The sequence below is a fragment of the Psittacula echo genome (genome assembly GCF_963264785.1).
Source record: "Psittacula echo genome assembly, chromosome: 7".
Taxonomy (NCBI): domain Eukaryota; kingdom Metazoa; phylum Chordata; class Aves; order Psittaciformes; family Psittacidae; genus Psittacula; species Psittacula echo.
This window is the reverse complement of record NC_137740.1, coordinates 14,107,062-14,127,532: the sequence shown is the minus strand read 5'-3', so window position 1 is coordinate 14,127,532 and position 20,471 is coordinate 14,107,062. Positions and strand designations below refer to the sequence as shown.

The 20,471-nt window shown below is 38.4% G+C and overlaps 1 protein-coding gene across 1 annotated transcript; it reads right to left on the bottom strand.

Moving 5' to 3' along the window:
* Window positions 1–602: 602 nt before the first annotated feature.
* On the bottom strand, window positions 603–19,706 carry PTGFR (prostaglandin F receptor; the record flags this gene model as incomplete). Its single annotated transcript, XM_080623255.1, has 2 exons — window positions 603–908; window positions 18,918–19,706. 2 exons carry the CDS (start codon window positions 19,704–19,706, stop codon window positions 603–605), a joined length of 1,095 nt encoding a protein of 364 aa, XP_080479381.1.
* Between the last annotated feature and the right edge of the window lie 765 nt (window positions 19,707–20,471).

Genomic DNA, 20,471 nt, shown 5'->3' with positions numbered 1-20,471 from the left:
TGAAGTCTGCAGCTCTCTCAAAAATTCATGGAACAGTAAATAACTAAGAGGTCAAGTCAATGAACCATGCAAATTTGATCATTTAATAAGTTGGGCACAAACAAAATGCCTTTTATATATCTAACTGGAAATTCAATGCCTAAAAGCAAAGAATACCCTTACGGAAAGGATTCTGGAGTTCGCCCTAGGAAGCAGTTACTCTGCAAAATATCTGAGGGTATCACTGGTAGATAAAATCTATCCCTTTCAAAAAATCACCTTGGAGATGACTTTCACAATTGCATGTGTTCTTAAGAAGCCTGCTAAGGTAAAGGATTTGGCAGGGGAGTGTTATAAGGAACCCTGTTCACTTTAATACCTGGAAAAGAGGAATACAGGACAATTCATAGCTCTACTGCCAGTTTTGGAAGGGATGTATTCTAAAAGGAATTAAAACATTCAAGTTCGTCTTTCGGAGTAGCAGTATCGAACCGGTTAGCAGCAAGAGCAAACCGCTCAAGATCTTAAACAAGTGCCAAACCACTGAGCCTTGGAATTAATTTTAACATGTTGCCCATGTATGAGAGCTGCCTCCATCATCTCTCCATACATTGTGTTTAACTTTAATGCCCTGTATTGCCGAGCGGCTGTAGGTTTATTTGTTTGGAACTTACTGGTGACTCAGATATTGCTGCAACCTTCAAAGAATTCTTGATGGAGCTGAGTTCCCACATGTGTAAGTTTATGATGTGCACACCACAACATCCCCTTGTGATCTTGTACAGGTTTTTAAGCACAGCTTTCCGGAGAAGAATGTACACCCAGGGATCTAAAATCTGATTCCACGTTGCCATTCGAAGAGCGAAAAGTATTGTTTCACAGGTCTCCTTTGAACGACTCTCATTTATCCCAATTTTAGCCATTGTTACCTGAAAATTGAACATTTTAAAATTATCATAAAAAAAATACAACAAGAGAGCATGTAAACAAGTGAAATTTCAACATTTTCTTTAATCATCACACCTTGACATCATCAATGCATCCCAATTGCAAACATTCATAATCCTAGAAATCCCAATGTACATACGATAAACACGTGTCTCTGCCGAAACTTGAGCAGAAGACGGCAACCAGCCAGAGAATACCCCTCAAAACCAGTAATTGATTTGAGCAAGGAATAAAAACTTACCCAGAATTTAAGCTAAAAAAGCACGCTAAGACTGTTCCAAGAGATGGGTTTTTCAATTACAGAAGCTACTGGCTGATCATTTTATGATCTTTTTTATGAAAGTTATTTATTTTTCCACATTTTCAAATTAAAGTCTGCATAAGGAATATAGCACTTTGATTTCATCAGGAAGATTCACACATTTTAAGCTGCAACAAAACAGAATTTATTGACACTACAGGGTTTAGAGGTTTCTAGGAAAAATTAAGCCATGGTTACAAAGGCCACAAATATCCCTCCGCTTGCCAGTGGAGACACAGAGGGTTTCATTCACCTGTAGAGGTGCTGCCCATGGACAGACCTACAACAACAACGCTGCCAGAGCCAACAGTTTCACGTGAGTGGAAGTATTAGCCTTCCAGTATAGCTCAGACTGCTTCCAACACAGGATACCCAAGAGCTACACCAGCCCAGCAAGTTGTGGGTGGCCTCCCCACTTTGCAGAGCTGCAACCTGGGCTTTGAAACACCAACCATAGTGAAACACCAACCATATTGAAACACCGCCTGTACAGGCTTCTGCCACTGAGGTTTTGTAGCCTGAGTTCCTGTGTGAAGAAAGCGTGACTCTGCAAAGCCAGGAACCTGCCAGAAGACGGTAAATTATCTCTCTCTATTATTAATGTTAAAAGCACACGAAGACTTTTTTGGTAGAAAGATGAAACACAATTAAGGCTTTCAGTTCCAAAGCCTTTAAAGCAATATAGCTATTTAACAAAGAAACAGGATATTTTATAACTGATTTTACGAGTACACTGATTTATTGAGTGCTAGAGGTAGGATCAGTCTGTGCAAGTGCAGAAAGTCATATTTTCACTAAGATACTTCATAAAAAAAAAAAAAAAAAAAACAAACCTAAAAAGCCCAACAGACAACCTCCCCAAAGCTCACTAAAAAATAACAATAAATGAAGAGAGAGAACTACTGTTCAAGATTCCAGCAAATCTATTATACTCCTTTTTAAAGGCTTCTCTGTATTCCTAGGCCCTACTTATAGCTTGCAGTTCACCACACCTGAGTATAAACTTGGGTGGGAGTGAACACATAAAAGGAGCCTATACTTGCTTGATTAAGCATTGATGCAGAGTTTCTGTATGGCCATCTAGAAGAGCAGCAAAGAGAACCCTGAGGAACATTCCTAAAGAAGCTGGTAAGACTGGCAGAAGCACAGCTGGGAACCATTGCAAGGAGGAGGAGGAGGAATGTCTGAGCACCGAGCCAACACAAACACTTCCAAGTCAGTTCCCTGAATCTGCTTTTCACCCCACATCCAATGGGCGCATTCCTTTCTGACATCAGCAGCCCACCCAGACTTGGACAACTCCTTTGGCTTCTGCATGGGATGTTTTCTCAGGACAGTCCTACACTTTATTTATTAGAGGTCCAATAGCACAAGCTAAACTCAGACAGAATAGTCTGTACTCATGCAAGTAGGACTGAGCAGCAACTGATGACACAATAGAGCTCATAGACCAACCTCCTTACCAAATATACCACATGCTTGACTTAATACAGATATCTAGTTTCCTAATCTTGATGTAGTTCAAAATTAATATGTTGTTCTTCTCTTGCAGTCTGCAAAATTAACAAATGACAAATCCAATGCAATTTATGCCCAGAAGAGGAAGCACTCAATGTTGACATCTAGGAAAAGTAGCTCCATCCAGATTTTGTAAAACTATTGTTTTCTCACATTACTTTGCAAATTTGTGAAATTCCTTTCTGTTTAGTAGTAATCACCTCTAAATGAATCCATTCATCTGCTGTTCAACTTGCTGGCTCAACATAAAGTACCTCTGTTTTGATTATGGATTTACATACAGTAAATCAGGACAATAAGAAATTTGATATCTAATTTTATGAATTCTAATACTTTAAGAAGCTTCATCCAAAGCATTTAAGTTACCTCTTCTGAATACTGGACATATAAAAAATAATGCATCTGAACTCAGAAATAGGGGCTATGTACATAGCTAAATGCCTAAGCAGCTCAGCTGTGAATCCATATATTGGAATTAATACGATAAATCTATATTATCTATACATTTTGTTTCATAAAATATAAATTTTTCATCCAATTTTTATTATCTGGTAGTGTTATGCAGAAATTGAAAAAGGTTTCATTTCTTGTTTCACTAAAACCAACATAAAATGATATCCCAACTTTCTGAAGTTCTGAGAGGCTAAGATTTCCCCATAGGCCTGGAGTAAGACAGAGAATCTCAGCTGAACCCCAAGCATGAGCATTTTTATCCTAAAACACTTGTGGCAAAGCAGCAGTAGCAACAGACATGTAACCATTGCACTCTCTCTGAGTATGAAATGAGATAGCTTCTCACTCTTCCAAAGAGCCTGCACTCTACTGGAAGGTTTTCCATGTCTTCTGAGAAACCACATAAGAAACCTGCACACAAATGAAGTCAACTGCATGCAAAGACAGGGCAAAAAGAAGACTACGTCCTGCCTATTGGAGCCTTTCTGAAGTCATCTGATGATTTCTAGAACAAGACCCTAAACTGCAGCTGAAGAGAGGTAGAATGGAGAGAGGCCAATATAAATTATTATTCGTATCACATTTTCATGGCTAATTTTGTAATTTAAATTCTTAAAATGCTATTCCAAAGTCAGTTTGAAATCATAACAATAAAAAGGCCTAATACACTACCAGCTGTTCAATAAAGGATATCATTGAAGCAAAACATGCAGTCAGTCTATATTTACTCCCTAGGTGCAAGTAAGTCGTGCCACTGAACCGGCTCAGAAACTGCAACCAGAGCTTGCTGCAGTACTAAGCTGACTTCTGAGAGCAGGACCTCCTTTGGGGGCACAGAGAGGACACTTGAAGGATGATGAAGGAATCCTGTCCTCTGTAGCCAGCAGTACACAAGTAGGGAAGTGGAAAGAGGCAATGTGGTTGCATCATGTCTACTTGCCTTTGATCTCCACAACAGAATTTAATATTCATGCAGATTCAGCACTATGACTCAAAAAATTAATCCCCAGCTGGTAAATAAATGTAACTGATGACATTTTCTAACATATTTAGAAACGTAAAAATCCAAGTAGCACTTTGCTGAGTTATACAATGTTTATATGAACACAGCTGTAGTATGTCTGCCTGGTTTGCAAAGCAAAACAAGAAAGTAAGCAATACAATTCAAACTTTCATTAGGAAAGTAACTATAAAAGTATAACTGTAAAAGTGACTTTCCAAACCAAGACGGCCTGCTTGTAAGATAGAAAGTTATTCTGACTCATTGTAGTCCTTGGTGATTTAAGGAAAGATCTGAGAATTCCCTGTCCCTAAAAACAAATACAGAGAAATCAAATTTGTGTCAAGCAAGGATTTGACACAATACATCCAACTTCTCCATCCTTTTTGTCCCATTTTAGGTTTCACTAAAACCAAAGCCCACTTTGCAAGTTCCAGGAAGTCTGATGGAAAAGTTTCAAAAACATTTTGAAATTGTTGACTTCTACTATTTTGCATATAGCAGATAGCATCAGAGATTGCCATTTCCCTTAGGGACAAAGCCCAGCGCAACAAACTAAAAAACAATCCCTCCAAAGCTTCACACCACTCTCCAAATATAAACAGCATGATTTTTATTTCCTTTCCAATTGGATCTCAATTATATGAGAACAACTAATATGCTAAATGGCAGTGCTGTTTAGTCACATTCCTGGTTGTACTAAAGGACAGCCAGTCAAAACAAGCAACAGACTTTACAGCTAGTTAGGAAATAAGACAAACTGTAATGCTACTTTGATGTATTTCAGCACATAAGTTCTAAATCCAGGTTCTAGCCTTGACTTCAGGAAAGTGAATAAAAACCAGTCACCAAGAGATTGTCATGGAAAGCAGAGCAGGCAAAAGCAAGAAATTATCTTCCTCTGTAGCTCAGCCTTCAGGCTCCAGCTCCCTATGGGAACCTTGCAGACCCTCCCAAACCTCTTCCTCTTCCTTTGCATTTTATTACAAGCAGTTATGAGAATTTCCACTAATGGAAGAAAGGTCATGTTTTTTTCAGGATTTGCAGAGTGCTCATATTTTGTCACTGATGACGTCCCACTCCATGTAAAAGAAAAATATATAATTAGTTTCAATTTCCAGAACTTTTTGGAACTTCCATTATCCATATATGCTAAAAAGAAGCTGCAGTCTGCTACAGGCAAGAGCTGACAGAATATAATACTTTGTAGTACTCTATAAACTTCCAGAAAAAATTTGCAAAAGAGGGGGAGAGAAAAATCAGAACGTTTCTGCCTTCACATTTTATGTACCATTTTATATCTCCGAAGAACAGCCATTAGGAAAGAAACACTGACAGCAAATCATTGATAGCGTATCATTGCTATGTACATTTTCCAGTATATAACCAAGCTTTTGTTGCAACAAAGCTGAGTATGCTGGTTTTTTTTAATGTGATTTTATATGTCAGTTTAAAAGCAAGGGATTCCAAGAAAAATATGTACCGCACCACTTCTGCATCAAAATGTTAGTACATGCACATACTTAAGCCATATAAAATGCTTTTTCTGTTACAGATCTGCAACATGTTTTTCCCTTAATGATTTCTTTTCCCTTTTTAAAAGAAAAACAGAAACCATACCTCCAACATTTCTATACCAGATGATCATTTGGCACAGCACGTAAATTTTAACTGAGCATAGTGATTTTATGAAAAAATGTGTATTTAAAAAGGATCTGGAGAAGACAAAATGCATTAGCAAGTTTTCCTCCACATTACGGGTGGAGGGGTAGAGGGTACTTTAAAGGGGATACATAATACTTCCATGTGTAAAGTTTTGCAGGATCAGCTTTTGACAAATAGCACCAAAATAAAGGAGTCCCCTTTTCTCTCATGTACGTTCCTGTGAAAAAAATTATACTCAAAATTAACAATAGATCCACTGTATCACTATTCACTTGGGGAAAAATCTTCTTTTTGTAGAAGTTCTACAAAACTTCTACATTTTGTAGAAGTTTGTTTGGCCTCCATGTGCTTCATATTTACCTTCCTTAAAATGGAGCTGCGTAAACCTTTTGAAGGTATTGTAAAGCTAAAGGCATTCAGAGCTTAGAGGTGCTTCCAAAGCACTACTGCTGTGATAAAAGTCAAAAAAGTACAGAGCAAACAAGAAAACACATCATTTTCCACAAAGCAAATGAAAATAGTTTCTAACATTCCTTTCTCAGACATAGTTGATTCTGTGACCAGGCAGTTTCTCACCAGCACAAGATGCTTCACTTCATGAACATGGTACCAGTTAGGATTCATGTGCCTTTTCTCATGTTGGCAACATCAAAGCCTTGCAACAGCATGTTCAAGTACCCCTCTGAACTGGTAGGGCAGAGCTCACTACAACTGAAAGCCAAAGAAAGGGCTGCAGTGTAGCAGCAAATATATGACAGTGCAGCCATTACACTAAACTACAGCTCCATGGGTGCCTGCCAGCCAGCAGCTCAGCTCTATCTGATCTTGACGTATGAACCCTCCTCACTGAGGCTGTTCCGTCCTTCCGAGCTCTCTGCTCTCCTCGCACAGGCTCAAGTCTGCAGAGGACTCACAGTCTGTTGCACTCCATTACTGTGCCATTAGAGTCAAGTGTGACATTTTCACCATCTGTGTTTTTACAGCTCTATGCAAAATATTTATGGATGGCAATACACTTTCTGAGCAAACATTTGGAAACATCATTTGAAATGAGATTTTTATGTATGCAAGAATTGGTCGAAATTACTGAAAAAAAACAAACAAACATAAAGTGCCACAATGTTATACTCACTATTTGTATCTTATCAACTGCCTTTGGCATTATCATGCCCTGTATAAAGCAGGAATGCAATTCTGAAATAAGCCTCATAAACAGAAGTATTTTCTTTGTATGCATCAACTTACGAACATTAACTGAAGGTGAAGTTTCCATTTTCCATATTTACATCTGTTTTGCTGTAACGTAAATTCAGGTTGGACTTGAATGAAGCATTCCAGGTCACCTTTGTTTCTCTAAAAGAACCCAGATTATTTCTGTCTTGGATTGACACTCCTTTTTCATGCTTTTCTTTCCTCCCTCTCAAAATTAGAAATAATTTGGTTCAACTAGCTGACAATGTAATTGCTCCCACGGCTTAATTAACTCATTTGAAAGAAAGCAGAATGGATAGGAATATAGAAGATTTCAGCACTGAAAAGAGATGACTCAATCCATAACGAAAAGAAATAATGTCCCTACCACAGTCAAATAAACAACCTGTTTCCTGAGCTACATATTTTTAAAGTTACAAGAAAGCCTGCTTCCATATTCCATATTCCAATACTCTGTATTGCTGCCTATCAACAATGTCTGTAACAAAAACCTCTTGCACAAGAAAAAAAATTTACAGATAAAATTTAAATATTATTTACTTATCAATGCTGAAAGAGTCTTTACTTACAGACAACTGCTAGACCTCTTGGGACCAGAAAACAACAGAGTACTTCTGATCCTGCATAATAAGGATTATCCTGAGAAACACAAATAAATCAAATAAGTATTTAGGGATGTAAGGCCTGTATGTATTCAGGATCTATTTGTTCTTCCATTAAGGCCAGTTGAGTAAAGCTCCAAACCCTGGAAATAGCCTATTACTTCTCTTTTATTGCTTTGCTTTTTCAAGGCTTTCACACTCATTTAAAAACAATCACATTTTTACTGGTTAAATAAATATTGATTTTAGAGCAACAGAACTTCTCTCACTAATACCCTACAAATACACAAGAATCACAAACACATAACACCAGGGAGGAAGGCAACTGTCTGAATACAGAAAAAAAGAGACAATATACAAACAACCTAGAGGAAAAAAGATCCATGATTATAGACTGAATTCAGCACTTAATTACCGTTACGCACAGGATCAAATCAGTAGCTTAGAAGTGAACTGTCTGATCAAATATCACCACATTCATGCTGCATCACTACTAAAGTCATCCTACACTTTACGTGTCTGAGGAAAGATGCAGTCTAGATTCAGCAACCAGAGGCAAATCTTCCACTTACATCTCTGAAAGCAAAAAAAATTTATTCTATAGGGAATGCAGGTTCAGCCAGTTCTTACCTGGCTACTTTTTTCTCTCAGATTCGTTACTTTTGTCTAAGCCAAGAATCACGCTGAACTGCCTAAGGTTTCCTTGGACAAGTCAATCCCCAATTTCAGAGGAATGAATGGCACATACATGCAGGCTTTCAGGGCAAATACCACCAAACCCAAAGATATCCATACATGTTGGAGGTGTTAAAAAAAGGAAGAAGAATGTCACAGTCATAATATACAGTGGCCTTTTCACCTCTTCTAGAATTCAGGGGGACAGATGGCTTTGACATGTGACCAAGCCAGCAAGACCTCAAGTCACAAGAGGTCTAAAAAATAACCTACTCTATTGCCTACCAGTGGAGTCAAATCTTCAATTTAATTATCTGAGAAATTATGGTGCTTATTACATGGGTATAGAGGGAAAATAAGGAAGGGGGGGGAAAAATCTATTAATTTGTGACTATATTTTACGTATGTTTACATTTACCATGTATGCAACGTACACAGTGGAGGAAAATGAAATCATCTTGAAGGACTGGAGTCATAGTCACCTGGTGCTATCTTGATTTGCAGTATGTAAAAATCTGCCTGCAGGCGAAGAAAGATGTGATGTGTTCCTTTCATGGTGTTTTTTCTTCAAATCACCTTTATTAAAGTGGCTTATTCTATCTATCATTCTGAAGAAGTACGCTAAGAAGCTATGAACAGAAATATCAAGGCTAATGAATTAGCAACCTATTTACCAAGTTGGAATATATGATTTGCCTTTTTTTTTTAATAATGTTAGCAAATAAACTAAAAGGGACTCTCTACAGCTGCAGCACCTTTTAGGTGGAAGAGGGAAGAGAAAATTCAAATCTCCATTGAAGAGTGATTTATTTCTTAGTACTTCTGCAAACACACACTCATGGTAAAAGGTGGATTCAAATTTATTTCCAAATCACTAATGAACTGTAAATCATAAAACAAGTTACTACCAGTTACATGAATCCTCACCTTCTTCCTGCTTCACTTTCTCTTTAGAAACCTTTCCAAGCAGTGAGGCAGATGGGAACACAGCTGGCCACATCCTTGCCAGAACAAAAGTCTTCCTCATGTCCTCATATCCTGATGTTGGTCACATGGGTGACAAAGCTGCTTGTGGGCAGACTCACTACATCCTTTACATCCTCCCTCAAACCTGTAACCTGGTGGTGGTCATGCAGCCTGTGCACAGCCAGCTTGTGCAGGGTTCAAGCCACTGAGGCATCTGGCAGCAGACAGGTCAAGGACAGCAGATAGGGGACCATATGGAGATCAGTCAGTGACTTCTATTTCTCCAATTACAAAATAATCTTTGGTTTCTGTGAGTTTAGTATCAAGGTCTAAATGCCTTAAAAACCTCAGTTCAGGATATTCCTTACACAAAGGCTCATCTTCAGTCTTCTTTGAGGAAATTACGCAGAAACACTACTCCAGTGCCATTCAAACCCACCCTTCAGCACGTGTCTCTGAATGAGGTCTTCACACAGCTCATTAAAAATTGGAGCTAAGAGCAAACTTACGAGCTGTTCTTCACTCCCTGCTCTGTCTGGCATAGATAAGAGCAACCCTTCAGCATGAGACAGTGTATTACCTACAATGCAACTCAGGTTCATTCAGACACCCAGCTCTTTTGTTTCATCCTATATGAGAATGAATCTGAAAAAATGCAAGGCAGTTACTAAAACTTCACTGTAACTCCGGTAAACCCTTTCTGCAATATTCTGCTACCTAACCATTACTATTTCTAAACACACATACACAAAACCCACGAGGGGATCATTCTCCTGTTCTGCTGGGCAACCTGCACGCACAGTAAACAGGCACCTTCCTCCTTAGGAAAGCCTGTAACCTAAATTGCAATTCAGCAATTTCTGGATATTTTTAGGTAAAATTTAAGTCTTAAAAGCACAGGAAATTATAATTATTGCTCTGTTTTAAATCTAAACAGCGCGTTACCCAGAAAAGTATCCAAGTAATGCACTCTCTCAGACATGAACTGATTCTACGCTACGCCTGAGACTTCTACTAGAAAGCATTTATAATCACCACACAAAACTTAAGATTGTGAATTAACACCATAATAAATATCTCACAGAATGTGTGAATGTATATCCCACCCTGATGTCTGTCACATTAAACCTGGGGAGGATGAAGAACTTTCTGGAGTTGTGCCATGTGAGTGCATTTGTTCCAGAGACTTTTCAGCAGCAAGTTTACTATTTAAAGTCTTCAGATAGTCAGGAAAGAGAGCTTTCCTAAAATAACCATCCAAAAATGGTTATGCCGTGTATGACATTTTCCAGAAATGGCTATGTATTGTCTGATATTTTCAAGCAAGAAAGGCCTGAATAAGTTTTAATATATAGGAAATACAAATAATTCTCTTTCATCAAGCAAAAATGGAATTTATGTCAAATTGACTTACTTCTTAAGATCAGGCACAGAATGCAAAAACTTACCGAGTAAGTAAGAGGAGGTTATAAATGGCAAATTTATTTGGCTGAAATTTTCTAATTTTGATTTTTTGTGATGGCAACTTCAAAGCTGAAAAAAAAAAAGGCAAAATTTTCTGTGAAAGTCACTGAAATCTATTTTTAACAAAAAATTGTGTTTCAGTGTATAGGTCTTTATGGTTTAATTCCATATATACAGTATAAATTTAAAAAACAAGCAGCAAGCAGTTTTGAAAGAAAATCAGGTCCACGCTATTTTGGAAATGCAGTGTTCTCACACTACTGGAAACCTGCCTTCCCTAATTTTTCCCTCCAAACAAAACAATCTAATTGCATTCTGGCAGCACTGCATTTTCAGAAAAAGGCTTTACGTTAAGTTTTCCCAAACAGCACAAGTAAACACAGATAACAAAAACTACAGTTATGCTTCCCCAAAAGACTCTGGTAAAGAACAATCTGTCAATCTCAGCTCTTCTTTCCCTGGTTCATATCACTTCTGCAGGACAATATGCTGACAACCACCCATTTCTGCTCCAGTTCTTTCCTTTTCTCAGCTGCTTAGCTTCCTGACTTCAGTTAGAGGGAGATCAACTCTTGAATTACAAAAGTAGCCACAATTAATATAGAGTTTCTAAGCACTCTGTGATAAACTAAGCCCTGACCCACACTTAAAAACATTTTTTTTAATGATTCATATTTCTCAGAAAGTCTAAGGCCTGTAAGAGCTCTACAAACTGTAAAAAATTAAAATAGGAACAGGTCAGTTCCGAACACTGAAACAGTACCTTTGAAATTCAGTATTGTTTTGGGTGGGCATACTCAAACAGAGCTCCTTTAATTTCTCCTCTAATCTGGAGTAAATTTGCCAGTTGTGCTTCCTAAAAATCCAAAACAGAAGAAAAATCTCTACAGCCAACACTAGAAAAAGGCATGAACATCTTATTCAAGGGTGTCTAGTATCACAGAAACAAATCTGAATAGATGGATCGAATTTTTAAATGCTTTGTTTTAAACTTTGTTATTCTCTCTGAAAATTCCTGCAATGTTTTCCCACGTAATATTTTCATGGTGACATACAAAAGCATATTCGAATTGTCTGAGCTGCTGCTTAAACTTTATTCCACAGGAAACTAAGCTAAGGAGACACCTCTGTCATGAGAATAACAAAACATCAATCAAAATGAGTGCTCTTTTTCCTCTTAACCCCTAAAATCAGTTATTTATTTCAAAATAGCTTTTGGGCTGTAATATTAGGAATGACGCTAACATTTCAGCAATTTAACCTTCAGTATGAGAAGCTCATTTGGAGGAACTCAAGCAAGAATTACAACTGAATTTGCGCAGTGTTCACATTCTATTGAAAAACTCAGCAAGCAATTCAAAGCCTACGCTATGAGGGTGAGTGAGAGCTCTTTTTCTAGTGTAGTTTGAAATGACACTTGTATGACATGGCTTTCTTTACAGAGGAACTTAGCATTTTATTCAGTCAAACACTGCTCCTGATTTGACCTCTTCTGACACACCAAAGCCTGGAAGAGAAGTAACAACCTATAGCTGACAATAATCATTCCTGTATCAATGCTGCAGACTAAAAAGGCATATCTAGCAGGCCTGCTAGCAAAAAGTTTTTTTCCTTTCCCTATGAAACTGTTTCATTTATTAAAGCTGCCATGGCAGAAGTGGGCTCCTGAGGTGGGCTTGCACCCAGCCTAAGAGATGTAATGACAACATCCAATGGGCATTCCTGAGGAGGGCCTGCAGCAGGTCAACTCTGCTACGTCCGTCAGCCTGCCACAGGCAGGGTATGAAGGATAGCCCAGACCCAACTTGAACCACATCTTCTTTACTCTGACAACACATCCCATTTTTGTATGGTGTCAACAGACAAACATTCTTGAAAAACATGACAAGAATTCAATGACATAAGCCAGCACGAACATAGTAATTATCAATTATTATCTTCTTTAAAATCTGAATCTTGAGAAAGACAAAGTGTGGTTTTCCCCTGTGAAAGTAACTTTTACAACAGCATTCAATGCTGCAAGGTTAGCTAAACATGTTTAAGAGTATTTCCTTCAGTCTTCAGGAACAGATCAGTGGAAATTGAAAGCCTAATTTATTATTTTTCAAAAGAAAAGATCACTCTTGTGGTCACTCTTGTTGATAGTGCTTATGCAGGCACAACGAGCTCAGGGAGACTGCAGCTTTAACTAACAACCTGCTTAGAGAATATGCTTCTGCAGAGCAGACCCCCATGAGATCTGCAGTGACTTTACATGGCGAAAAGGCCTCACTAGCAAAGCAGGGACCTGCATCTTGGGACATTTTGTGTCTGCTTCTCCTAAACTGCATTTTTGGATTATGAAAGTCACAAGAGCACAAGAGAAGGGACAAATTTTTAACTATTTTACTGCAGAGACAATATAATCAGCAATATTTGAAGGCATACAAACAGGATTAATAACACAATGGGCTCATATAATTGATGCCCATTGCACATACAAGCATAAGGTAGTGTAACAGAAATTTTAACTGCCAGCTTATTATAGAATACGGAAAACACAAACGAAGGGAGATGCTTCAAGGGTAGCATGGGTATGAACTCCTGGCAAAGTGTCACTATGCATATATATACATGATTGTACATACAAAAACAGTAAATGAGATGCACTGCGGCCTGCTGCCACAAAGTACCCTATACTGTGCAACTACATGGCCTAGAATTTAGTAAGTGTAAAACCTGCAACCCACTGACTTCCTTCAGTACACATCAACCGTGAGCCCATCTCAGCATCCGAAATACCTAGCAGAGCAATGAAGGTGGGGTGGGCTGGGGTAAGGATTTTCCAGTGCGAGCCCCCCTCTTAGTGCACTGCTGCCCTTCTCACCGCCTCCGACAGTATGTTCACCAAAAAGGACCACTAGGACCAGCTCTGCAGCTTCTAGGTTGAAGTGATTCAGCAAACTGTAAGCTAAATGCAACCCTAGGTGCACGAAAACCAATCATCAAGCCTCCTTGTGTGAGACAATCTGAGGACAAGAAGTCAGAGTGAGTTCAGAGAGACACAATTAGCGCAACGACCTGGAAAGGGAAGAAATGACACGAGAAGAGACTGCTAGAAATTAATCGAGGCAGTGAAAAAAGGAACTGAATAAGAGATGATTTAATCATATGAAATAAACAGCTGAAGTCCTTCAAAAAGGAAGAAGAAGAAAACTAGAAATGGCTATTTTTTCGCAGTAGAGGGGAGGTAAAACTGAAATGAAAGTAATCAGGTAACTGCATGGAAAGAGATCTTACGAATAATTTGAATGTAAAAGTATTTTTCCCAGGCTAAGACTGTGTTCCACACATGAAAAAAATTATACATTTCTACATATCATAATTTGTTCCCATAGATAAATTCACTTTGAAATAAATTCCTCTTGCCCATTACAGGGAGTTCACTTTGGTACTCCAAAACCAAGATTTACAATATGTTTATCCCTTAAGCCCACAGAATTTGACATACCAAACTCAGAATTTGCTCATATTAACACAGCTCCAAAAACAAGCTGTATCATGACAGACCAGATGTCAAGTCACAGCCAAAACCAGCTTTATATAACAATCAATTTCATCAGAGATGCCTGTCACAGTGATCCAGAACAACCTTTTGTTTTGGGAATCCAATCCCTAGAGCCCAGATTTATCCAACAAAATTCACATATTCCTAGCAAAGGGCTAAGATTTTAGCAAGGATGAAAAAAGATGACTTACTACCCAGAGAAGCTGATGCTACTATCTTTAGAACATGGTTTCCTGGAACTACTCTTCACAAAGGAAAATTATTTGACTGTTAATACAAATGAGTCTCTGCAAACCATTGACTACAGTGATTATCCGAAAACTCATGAATTTCACTTGTTTTGCTTTTTTTGATAATTCCCTCCCACTCATCTCCTTTTGAGATGAATATTCCCCCATAAGGCAAGAAGCAGGAAGTACCCCTGATTGTGCTACCTCTATAAGGAAAGATTCTCACAGAAAATGAAAATTCCAGCACAAAATGAAAAAGCTGCTCATTTTTGAGGAATAGATGAGATGGAGGTCACATATATAAAGGCACCAAAACAAGTTCATTACCACTGAGCAGGTGCAGAAGTCAAGTTCACCTCCATGCTAGACACCATTTGGGATGATGACACCATCCCAAGTGCAAGGTCCTACACCTGGGTCACAGCAATCCCAGGCACAGCTACAGGTTGGGTAGAGAAGAGATTCAGAGCAGCCCTGCGGAAAATTACTTGGGGGTGTTGGTAGATGAGAAACTTAACATGAGCTATCTTCAGTGTGCACTTGCAGCCCAGAAAGCCAACTGTATCCTGGGCTGCATCAAAAGGAGCGTGACCAGCAGGTCGAAGGAGGTGGTCCTGCCCCTCTACTCTGCTCTCATGAGACCTCACTTGAAGTATTGTGTGCAGTTCTGGTGTCCTCAACATAAAAAGGACATGGAACTGTTGGAACAAGTCCAGAGGAGGGCCACGAGGATGATCAGGGGACTGGAGCACCTCCCGTATGAAGACAAGCTGAGAAAGTTGGGGCTGTTCAGCCTGGAGAAGAGAAGGCTGCGTGGAGACCTCATAGCAGCCTTCCAGTAGTATCTGAAGGGGGCCTACAAGGATGCGGGGGATGGACTATTCATTAGGGACGGTAGTGATAGCATAAGGGGTAACAGGTTCAAACTTAAACAGGGGGAGTTTAGATTGTATATAAGGAGGAAGTTCTTTACTGTAAGGGTGGTGAGGCATTGGAATGGGTTGCCCAAGGAAGTAGTGAATGCTCCATCCCTGGCGGTGTTCAAGCCCGGGTTAGACAGAGCCTTGGGTGACATGGTTTAATGTGAGGTGTCCCTGCCCCTGGCAGGTGGGTTGGAACTAGATGACCTTACGTTCCTTTCCAACCCTAACTATTCTATGATCCTATGATTCTATGATCCTATGATTCTATGATCCTATGATTCTATGATCCAGGGTCTTCTGCCTCTAATGACATCTAAAAGTGATTTTACCACAGGACAGTGACTGAATATACAACTTCATTAAAAAAAAAAAAAATCTAATATTGAAGTCAATCTGCAGCTGGGTTACAGCATTGGATAGACTTAATTTTGGTAGCTACACACAAATGACAACTGATGTACCAGACCAGATTAAGAACAGAAGAAAAATAAAGAAAGCAAACCCCCATTAGACAGAAAAATCACACAGAATAAATCCAAAGTCCTGCATCTGCAAACCCACCATAAGCTGCACCACCATCCTCCACTTTCTCTTCCAAAGGTTGGTTCGGTTTCTAATCACTTTGGTTTATACTGAGGCAATTCACTCTCACGTAACATTTCATTCCGTATTTGGGATAGAGAATACAGGTAAAAGACACAATTCAAAGACTGACACTGACTTTTAGGTTTAGCTTTGAGAAAAAAAATAAACAAGCAAATGATTTTGAAACAAGTATGTATTTTGCTACTTTGCCAAATGATTTCACCTGTGAACACCTGCTCCTATTTATTTCAAGGAATATTTATTTTGCTATATGCTGATTATATTATAGAAGGTAAACTATTAATTTCACAAATTAAAAGCCCTGAGAGGTTTCCAAGAAATTGGACAAGTAGATTTTGATCAGCACTTCATTATAATTCAGACATCTGGATAAACCTTGGATCTCTTTATTGTACCACTTGAGCACTATGTCCCTGGCAAAGCTATTCCATTGCATTTATATGCACCACTGCAGTCCAATAAAGCTTGATGAATTAACACCGCACTCATAATTCTGTTTGTATTCAGTGAATAGAATGCTAAAAACCAAAGACTGGGTAACTCAGAGAATTAACTTTGATGTAAACTCTACGATCCTAGTAACTAAGCAAGGTAATGCCTACCAAGGACCATATCCCATTGCATTGCATTTTGCAGACTATCGAAGTATCTGCATAAAAGGCTAATTGTGCACTTCCTTGAACTTTGTTTACATTAACTTTCTTTTTCACGTCTCTTTTCTGACATAAATTTGTCCATATTGCAGAATCGTTTTCCATACTGCCAGCCTAATTTAGGTGATTGATTAGCTCACCTTGTTTCGAAAGAGATCTAGAAGCAAAGAATCACGAGCCTGGAATGCACAGAGAGCACCAGCAGATTTGCCACCCAATGAACCAGAACTGTTCATGTTGTCGCCTCCCACAGCCATATAGTCCCAAAAACTACTAAGTACAAAATTAAGCAAAAAGTCATTCACTGGACTGTATCACCAGCTGATGAAAACACCAAACTCTGAAAAAGCTCTGAAAACAAATTTGCTGCTAGAAATAAGTCATCGTTAACTACAACTCAGATGAAGTTAAATACTTTAACAAAAGTAGCAATGTGATTTCATTAAAGATTGTCAAGATTTTTAAAATTATGTTGTTATAATTAATAAAAATTGAACAGCATAACAAAATTACCAACACTGAGAAAACAACCACAGTAGTTACAATTCATTGTTCCTTCATATGTTGAAAAAATTAAGGATCTCTTTTGAATTAAGTCTATAACTCCTTTGACACCCAACAGATTTTTTAAAAAATCAAATTAATTCCAACCTTTAAGCACAGTTATCTTACCTGAAAATATATAAATGTTACCAGAGGATAATATACTGAGTTCTTTCACGAAAAGTAAAGCCATCATTTGAGTTGTTTTTCCTGAAAACCATTCTGTGGCTTGCCCCAGACAAATTTCAGATGTCTGGAAGTAACTGGAAGTTAGTTTACCACAAAAGACTGCTATACTGTTCTGATGATTTACATTATGCTCTATACACTACAGCCACTACACTGACAAAAGCCAACATGAATTTAAACTATGTTCCAGCGCAAGCCTAGAAAAATTCTCTGTGTGTTGAACAGAACTGAAAGAGGTTTTATGTATTTCAGTGATGCAGAGATCTATATCCAAACTTCTCTCCATGAAGTTTGCAATACTGGATTAATTAAATGCTACCTGCCAGATACACCCAACTGCTGCAGCTAGGCTAACAGCACTATCTAATTTAGAACTAGTTCAGGTAACTCCATGCTATACTGTAGGCAGTAAGGAGATGAGATATAGCTGGATCAGATTCAGAACTCAGATTTAAATTTCTGTATTTGTAAGCTCAAATCAAAATTGCTCCTCATTCATATCAGTGGAAAACTACAGGACCTTGTTTCTAGGAAATGAAGATTTCATATCACTTGTGACTTTACCTCTCTCACCCCAGTAAAAGAAAGTTTTCTTCAGTCAGGTTTACTACAGCAAAAAGAGCACAGTTAGTATCAGTTTTATAATGCCATCATATAACAGGAGCCATCAAATACTTTCCTGTATCGTAATCCTGCTTCTTTGATCCTGCTCACTGACAGAGAGCACGCTAACATGGGCAACACTTACCACTCCGGAAGAGTCACAGCAGTTACCTGCAAGCAGTGCCAAGTTACAGCCAGGACAGCAGAAAAAGCACGGCCCCTGCATAGAGCAGCTTTGCTAGTCATCTGTCTAGACTAAACCGCAGCTTGGTCAGGTCTAAACCAAATTTTATTTTAACCCACTGCCAACCACTAGTTTTTAATATGACTTTAAAGCAAAGCCCTTAATATCCTGCTAACGGAGAGGATTTTTACATTCTTAACTGTTATCTTCACAAGTAGGAGTAAACAGTAATAACAACAACAAACACACTACCATAAATAAAAAAGAATACAAACCACAGTATAGACTAAACAGACCTGCCACTCAAAGATTTCACTGAATTTTTGGACAAGCTAAATACCTGCTCTGATTTATGCTGGCCACCATTCTGCTACCACTGTCTCCTTCACAGCACAGGAAATACAGTCCTCACTTTCCCTAGATATATTCAGCTTACTCAAGTGTATTTTGCTTATGATCAGAAGTGGAGAATAAATTTCATTTTTGTTATAGATGCACAGGTACATACATTACAGGCAATGTGCTGTAAACTTAACATATTGAAGAGTGACTGGAACTGCTATCACAGCTAAAGTGCTTTAAAACCTGGAGATAAAAAAGTATAACTTTTATACAGTGATGTGCATTAAAAATTGGCAAACATGTTAGGCTCTTACCAGGAATGGACTCCAGCAAATGCAAGATACACACATTATAGCCAAGAGCTGAATGATCATTTCAAAATGATGAGATCTGCCTTGTCTTTGTTGACTTTTAAATTTGACTCTTAAGAGAGTAATTCCTGTGACTGCATTGCACAAGAATGAAACAGCAAGGGCCAGTAACCCAAGGCAAGAAAAAAGTAAGAGATAAAATCTGTCTTCCCAGTCCTCAACATGTTCTGTTTTATAGAAGCACCAGGTCCTCGATGCTTGAATTTGATAGGCTCTAAACCTAAGAACAGGCAGCAAAGCTATAAGAACAGCAAATAGACATACCATAGTCAACATCATTTTCACATGTTTAGAAGTCATTTTTGTAGAGTGAAATATTGGCTTAGTGACTCCAATGCACCTTTCAACAGCCATCACACTGCCCAGGAAGAGTGGGCACAAACCAAAGAAAACCATGCAGATGCCAAAAACACTGCAAAGAATGTTGGACTGGTTAAATCGAATCCAGTCTTTATCCGATGCATACACAAACACTGCAATGGCTCCGTTGATGAGGTGGCCAAAGAGATCTGTGACAACTAAGCCGCTAGCGAGAAGCAAAAAGGAGGCTTTTGATTTCTGTCTAAATCTCTGATACGCCTTCAGGAGAATTGCTATTGCAAGGCTGTTGGACAGAATTCCCACTGTCATGAAGATTATTGAAAAGAAAACTGAAATCTTCTTCTCCGTGTGGCAGGTTGTGTTTTTCAAGATTCCAAATCCAGCCAGCCCTGGTGATTTTGAACTGTTCATGGTTAGGAAAGGAGAAGCAGCCCTCAAAACATTTCAGCTGTCTTGCAATCAAAAGGCATCTGCAATATTAAAAACAAATATACGCACAGTGTAAAAGGCATGCCACTGTTCAAATGACATTTGAAGAAGAAATTCCATATTATTAGTCTGTGGTACAAATCTAATTTTCTGTTTTCCTGAGTGATATGATATGGCATCATGTTTTAAGTGCATCAGTCACAGGATAAAACAATTATCTGCAAGTATTATACAATGCAGAGACAGTGTACAGTATCTTTATAGTTTCTGCACATAGTAAGATATACAAAATAATGTATAACACACATAATGCTCATGTACATATAATCAGAGAAACCATCAAAATATTCTGGTGGCTAAACTACATATATAAACAAATGTTTTTGCGACATCTTTTTATCCAACTTGGATGATATCCTATAATGATAAATAAGCATTTATCAGCCAAAGTAAGAAGTTAAATACTCAAAACTGGAATGTTCAGAGATGAAAATCACACTCCAGTTCTCTACTCACTGTTAAGCATTTATTTTCAAAATAATGCCCTAGCACTTTCCAAGTAATTCTCACAATCCAATGTTTTAAAGCTTTAACGTAACCAACGTTTAAGTCTCCAACTCCCCAGTGCCCTCACACTGAGGCACAAACTTGCATTTTAGACGCTCCCTCACTCAGAAGTCAATTCTGCAAGTTACTTTACACGTTATCTCTCATCTCTACTCTCAGGACATTCCTGCTAGTGAAAAC